The sequence below is a fragment of the Aulonocara sp. 'chitande type north' Nkhata Bay genome, linkage group LG7 (genome assembly GCF_057382095.1).
Source record: "Aulonocara sp. 'chitande type north' Nkhata Bay isolate Kocher_YH1m ecotype deep benthic linkage group LG7, A_spYH_male_GT1.1, whole genome shotgun sequence".
Taxonomy (NCBI): Eukaryota; Metazoa; Chordata; class Actinopteri; order Cichliformes; family Cichlidae; genus Aulonocara; species Aulonocara sp. 'chitande type north' Nkhata Bay.
In genome coordinates, this window is record NC_141350.1 from 67,598,481 (window position 1) to 67,605,404 (window position 6,924).

General features: G+C 42.2%; 1 protein-coding gene across 1 annotated transcript; it reads right to left on the reverse strand.

Annotated features, from left to right (window-relative positions):
* Nucleotides 1-983: 983 nt before the first annotated feature.
* Nucleotides 984-6,705, reverse strand: LOC147326775 (mixed lineage kinase domain-like protein). Its single transcript, XM_086302679.1, has 3 exons — nucleotides 6,471-6,705; nucleotides 1,222-2,305; nucleotides 984-1,056 (listed from the first exon to the last, which is right to left on the reverse strand). The coding sequence occupies exon 2, from the start codon at nucleotides 2,297-2,299 to the stop codon at nucleotides 1,640-1,642; it is 660 nt and encodes a 219-aa protein (XP_086158805.1). The 5' UTR covers nucleotides 2,300-2,305; nucleotides 6,471-6,705; the 3' UTR covers nucleotides 984-1,056; nucleotides 1,222-1,639.
* Nucleotides 6,706-6,924: the final 219 nt, after the last annotated feature.

Sequence of the window (6,924 nt, forward strand, 5' to 3'; positions counted from 1 at the left end):
AAAATGTGTTTGTTTTCAGCCTCCCCAGCTGTTACAGGCCCTTATTGTTGTGCAGCTGGTAGCCTAAACCATAAAGCACCAGCTCAGGAGGCTTTCCATTTGAGACTGCTGGAAGTCTGTCAGCAGGTGTTGAGGGAGGTGAGGAGTCCAGGCGGGCCGAGAGCTCCGAGAGCTCCTCACCTCACTGTGTTTCAGAGACCTCGAGTTCCTGAAATCTGCAATCGCCTTGTGTTATGTAATGTTTTAGTGCATTGTACCATTCTGTTAGATAAGGCACCTCCTTTTTGATGGCAGGTAAAAACAGAGCTTGGAATACCCCCAAAAAATCACATGAAGACCCCTCCCCAGGCTTGAGCCCAGGATCATTGCATGTATTGTCGTTGCATAAACCTGTTTGATTTATGACCTCGAGAATGCTGCAGCAGGTATCACTTCAGATCGTTTCAAGATGAGCGTGGTGTTTAGTTGGTAATGTGTGGACTCATTTAAAGCAAAAGCAGAGCAGGAAACTGTTTTCTTTGTGAAAGTGGTCGCTGAGGAGTCCATGTGCGCTCAGCGTGAGGTTCAGAGATTCAGCAATCCTAGTCATTATAATTTGAATGTAACTCATTGAGGTCTAATTAAAAACATTTTGTTCCCTGGCACATGTCTCTTCAGCTGAACAAGCAAATAATGACGACATTGAAGGATGTTCACAGAACGATTGAGAAGATGAAGGATAATGTCCAGCAGGCTCCCCTCGTCGTGAAAAGACTTGAAGCTCTGTGGAAACTGGTGTTTTTCCTCGACCAGAGGAAGGAAGTTCAGCTGTCTGATGTGAAAAAAGCTCTGGAGAATTTCCTAGAGACTTTGCAGAAAGCTGAAATACTGAACATCAAATTCGCAGAGGCTCACAAGATGAATCAGATGTGGAAGAGTTTGAAAATCTGAACAAGAGCCTCACTGATGACTACATATCGCTGTCTGGGGCTCTACACATCGATCTGGAGATGAAGCTGGATAAACGAGAAAAAAATGTCCAAGCTGGAGGCAAAATTAGCAGAGCAGGAGGAGACACTGGAGGAGACACAGAAAGGAGTGGCATCAAATTCAGCCCAAGAAAATAACACGTTCTACTGTGTCCTGCAATGAAGATCAGACCACACATTATAGGAAACTTTGTTAAACCTCTGAAATCACAAAGTTTAAAATATTTGAGATTATTATAATTAACTAGCTCACCACGCTGCATCCTCAGACTGCACAGTTTGAAGCAGATCAGATGAACGATTGTTAAATTAGATGAAAACCACACAGACACACATAGGCTCCTTGATTTATTAGAGATTCATTTAGCACTAGGACAAGAGGACACAAATTACATAACAATGTGAAAGAGAATAAATATGTGTGCACTCATTTCAGCAAGGAATAATTTCATTGTTTCACAAAACTTTATTAAAATTGTTTGTTTTTGAATCCCTCTCAAATCTATTTAATCGTGAAAAAAAGTAGTATTTCTTTTACAAAAGAATTTCTCGAGAATGAAAGTTACCTTCACAGCTTCCCAGTCAAGAAGACCTTCCAGGAGGAATGAAGGCCCATGAGGATTAAATAGGGATTATTATTGATCACAAATCATGCAAAGCGACTGGCCAAACTAGTAGAGCCGAAAACCCATCGGTGAAACAGTTCTGACGACAGAAACAGGGCTGATGGTCCTAATGACGGGCATCGGGGGCATGTTATTGGAGACAAGAACGCGAACTGTTGTAGTTTTGCAGAAAGGCTGGGCCAGAACAGGCGTCGAAGCCCGCATGGGTGCCATGATGTAGGCGGCAGGCACGGGAGGAGAGGGGATAGGCGGTGCTGCTGGGGAAAACGTAGGACATGGGGGGTTAGGCAGCGGTGTGTAGGGGCGCCCTAAAACAGTTTCATACACCTTGTGCAGTATGTCGCTCTGCTCAACCTGCAGAGCTCCAGAAAGCATCTGGAAGTTCTCAGTGAGTCTTTGGTTCACCTCGCTGAACTTTGCTCCAATGCTGCCTGACATCATGAACTGCTTAAGCCGATTATTTTTTGAGAATTTTGACACCAGTTTCTCAGCATGTTTCAAGATGGTGTGGAGTTCCTTCAGCGCTTTCTCCACAGCGCCAGAGTTTCTGCCTGATCCCCTTTCTTTGACGGTTAAAATCAGTCCCTCCAAAGCTCTGACCCTGTCAGCAATCCGCCTGCAGCGTTCGTCATTGTCCTTCATATTGTCATACATCTCAATGATGGTTGGGCAGAGGCCGAAAAGTTCGGAGACCAGCTTATCCATGGTGAACTGTAAGGAAAGAAAGGTAACAGAACTGTAACGGTGCCATGGAGAAGTAAACTTAACTAGACTGAATTCAAATCAAAATCAAATCAAAATTTATTTATATAGCACATATTAAAACAACAGTGTTGACCATAGTGCTTCACAGTCAGTATAAGCATGAGACAATTAAAACAAACAATAAAACAGGACAACAAACAATAGGTAACAACACAACAAGCTAGACCAACTAGTTAGAATCAAAAGCCAAAGTAAAAAGATAAGTTTTAAGACGTGATTTAAAAGACTGGATCGACTCGGCAGTACGAACATGAACAGGGAGGTTATTCCAGAGTCTGGGTGCCACGGATGCAAAGGCCCGGTCACCTCTCGACTTCATTCGAGACCTAGGTTGTGCTAGGAGCCTGTGATTGGACGATCTGCTCTGTTGGGATTGTATGAGTGGAGTAGTTCAGATAGCTGGGCGCTAAATTATTCAGAATATTAAAAGTGAACAAAAGAATTTTAAAATCTTTGCGATATTTAACAGGGAGCCAATGTAATTTGGCTAACATTGGAGTTATGTGTTCATGAATTCTTGTACCTGTTAAAAGACGCGCAGCTGCATTTTGAATTAACTGAAGCCGGCAAAGAGAGGAGTGTTGGAGGCCCGAGTAGAGGGAGTTACAGTAGTCCGATCTGGATGTAATAAATGCGTGGACAAGCTTTTCAAGGTCCTTTAAAGGAAGGAACGGCTTTGCTTTGGATATCTGACGCAACTGGTAAAAGCTGTTTTTTACCACAGTGGAGACCTGTTTCTCAAGTTTAAAAGAGCCCTCCAGGAACACTCACAGGTTTCTTACAGTGGGCGAGAGATGGCTAGCGAGAGGGCCTAGGGCATCAGCTAACTGGTTTAGCGGAGTGTGACTACCAAAGACTATGATTTCGGTCTCGTTCAATGTAAGAAAATTATGTGATAACCAAATTTTAACTTCATGCAAGCAGTTGAACAGAGGTTGCAAAGAAGCAGTCACATCGGATTTCAAAGGTGAATAAATCTGGATATCATCAGCATAACAGTGAAAGGAGATGTTGTATTTACTAAAAATTAATCCCAAGGGCAACATGTACAAAGAGAAGAGAGCAGGACCGAGCACGGACCCTTGAGGCACACCACAGTAAATAGGGGCAGAAGCCGAGGAGTGTTGCCCCATAGCAACAGAGAACGACCTCTCTGAGAGGTAGGATTTAAACCAAGATAAAACCTTTGAGACCAACAACATGTTCCACTCTTGATAGAAGAATGTTGTGGTTAACCAAAGCAGCAGTCAAGTCAAGTAAAACTACGACCACAGAATATCCAGAGTCAGCAGTTAAAAGAAGATCATTAAAAACTCTAAGTAAGGCTGTCTCTGTGCTGGGGCGAGGTTTCAAACCAGACTGAAACTTGTCACTAAAACAACTTCAGGCCTAAAAAGGCCTGAAGTTGTTTTAGAACTACCTTTTCCAATATTTTGGAAATAAAAGGGAGTTTAGAGATCGGCCTGTAGTTAGTGAGAGCATTAGGGTCAAGATTTTTCTTTTTCATAATAGGTTGCACAACAGCATGCTTAGAGAGACGGTACACAACCTGATGACAATGATGCATTCAGCAGAGATAAGATACAAGGACCAATAACATGTAAAGCTTCCTTAAAGAAACAAGAAGAAAGAATATCATGCGGGGAACCAGAGATTTTGAGATGATCAATTATATCTTTTAAAACAGAATAAGACACTGGCTCAAACTGTTGGAAGACAGTCAAGCATTCAGAGGCTGGAACTGGGTCTAAAACTGATGATGAATGAGATGGATGAGAAGCCCTTAAAGCTGAGATCTTTCCAGAAAAATACTTTAAGGATTTATCACAAAGAGCAGGGGAAGCGTCCCTGTAAGTGGTATCAGAATTAAACTGGGATGAACTTCATCTGGAAGCTCTGATGAGCTGAACCTGAAATCTCTCAAAAAGGAAGTTTCAGATTCGGCTCAGAGGTCTGAGTGTGAGAGCTTCCAAAGTAACTGGAAGGATACGTTAAACTGGTGGATTACACACAGATTTATGTTCTAAGAAAAGGCTGCAATCACAAAGTTGGAGACTCCGCCCATAGAAACAAAAAATCATTTACTGTGAATAGTTTGAAGTGATGACTGCATTTGAAGAATTTAAAAAACAACAATGAGACACAACTTCACAAGCAGAAAATATGAACACTTGCCACTGTACATATACACCTCATGTAGAAGAACATGTATACAGAATGTGTTGAAGTTGAGAAAGGTCTAACAAATACCTGCTTTCCTCTTCTAAGGTAGACAATCCAATACTACATACAGAGAAAAATCCAACAATCATGTGACCCCCTATGAGCAGCACTTTGGCGACAGTGGGAAGGAAAAACTCCCTTTTAACAGGAAGAAACCTCCAGCAGAACCAGGCTCAGGGAGGGGCGGGGCCATCTTCCCCGACTGTATGTGTAATTGAGGCTCACAGTCAGAACCTGGTAGAAGCTGAATTACTGATTAAACTTCTTTACAGGCCCTGAAATTGACTCAAATATCACTTTGAGATGTGAAAATGCAGACGTGGAAAACAGGTGAGATTTAACAAACAATGAGAAAACAAAACAAAGTCCCAATGGGCAAAAGTGAAAAGTCCAAAAGGGAGAAAATCCAAAGGCACAAGGAACTGGAGACCGCAGACGGGGCCTGGAAACAGGCGCTCTGACATAGACTAGAGATAAGAAAATAAAAGACAATGACACAGGAAGTGAAAAGAGATGACCGAGCAGGGAATGAAGGACAGTGGATATACTGGACAGAGTGATGAAGATGGAGCTGCCAGGCAGGAGGAAAAGAGGAAGACCTCAAAGGACGCAGTGACGGAGGACATGCAGAGGGTTGGTGTGACAGAGGAGGATGCTGGGATAGGAGGAGATGGCGGCTGATGATCTGCTGTGGCGCCCCCTGAAGGGAGCAGGAGGAAGAAGAAGACTGAAATATGTTCATGTTCTGCTTTGTGATTGTGCAACAACCAGTGTTTGTTAAGTCAAGCATTCCTCAGAATCAGTGTTCAGTGTGTCTGTGTGACATCGCCGTGAAGATAAAGGTTGTTTTTGCATCACGACTCCAAAGAACTCTGTCCCGTCAGCAGCTGAACATTTTTCATACCAGGGATAAAACACACATACTATTGTGGAACTGCAGAAATGAAGCTAAACGTGCGTAGTCAAACGTAAAAACAGAAATGTTAACCAATTGTTTCAACTAATTTTAGTTCATAGACACAGCCTATGAACTGAATAGGCTGTGTGTAATAGGTTTGTAAGGCCATGTTACCCCTAAATTTCTATCTTGTTCAAAGAGAAGATATAAAACAAAGTTCTGAGCTAATCGACCTCAGTGTTCTCCTTTTTTAAAAATAAATAATAATAAATATATAATTTCCACATTTATAAGTAATGCAGTTTCTAACGAAGCATGAAGAGCATTTTGCATCTTTAGGGGTAAATGAAACTTTTCTGGAGCTTTAAATATACTTTCATACAAACGTGTAAAACTGGACCCAGTGGCAGCAGCTGATTCCACATTTAACTGCTGTATTAAAGAAACACTTAGCTTTTTATTTCTGCTGATTTAAAGCTCAGCTCATTTGAGCAATGGACAAGCTCACGTTAACAATCAAGGACGCGATCAGCTTTTCTAGTTCTTTCATGGACATTAAGAGAGAATTTGTTGTGAAAAAAGACACATTTTGTGAGCTATCCACTCGGTCTGTGCATTCGGGGTGGGGTGGGGAATCTCTTGAATGTTCGGTTACTGCAGGTTAAGCAGGTTAACAGAGTGGCACTGATACGTGTCCACCTTCACATTCTTCACTGTGAGTTTGTTTTTACAAAAGAATGCATTTGAGGAAAGATCGTTATCTTTGGGCGTAGAAACTCCACCAGTTTCTCATAAATGAGAGCATGCTGCAAGTGTCCGCGTTGGGAAATGACAAAGAATTTCCACTGACAAGAAGGATTATTTTAAAGTGGCAACTGCATAATTATGCTGTTTGTCCTTTCAAGACTGACGCAGACATGACAGGGTCATTGTTTTCTTTGTTATTTAGGCAACAGCACGCTGGACAACGGGCGTAGTCTTACAACTTACCTGCACATAAAGCTCCGTCACTTTTATATTCGGCTCAAAGAAACTGCTTGTTGTGCCGTAGCTACACACTCCTTTGAGCTCAGTGACTCCCTGCAGCCTCCCTGCAACAAATCAAGAGAGAAGATCCATGCACAGGTTTCTCTTTGTCTCCGGCACCAACTTCCCTTTAAGTTTCATTCTGCGTTGGTCAGCTTTTTATTGCAAATGCAGCAGAGGTGCACTCTTCTGTGCACCGGACCACAGCTACAACCTGGCAGGTCAAAATGTATTAAAGTTAGTGAAGGGCAGGATTTAGCCTCTGGCTGCTGAATACAACACGTTTCAACTCTAAATTCCCATTTGAAGAAAACACTTTCAAAGCATAGTTAAAAATATTAAACTGCTGCTGGTTTTAACAAAGATGACTCCAGGGTAAAATCTCCCATCGTACAGGAGCAGAGGAGTAAAGAGTTTG

Bases quoted from the DNA above. Each gene is read 5' to 3' on its own strand.
- LOC147326775 (XM_086302679.1), bottom strand. From the start codon at position 2,299: ATGGATAAGCTGGTCTCCGAACTTTTCGGCCTCTGCCCAACCATCATT.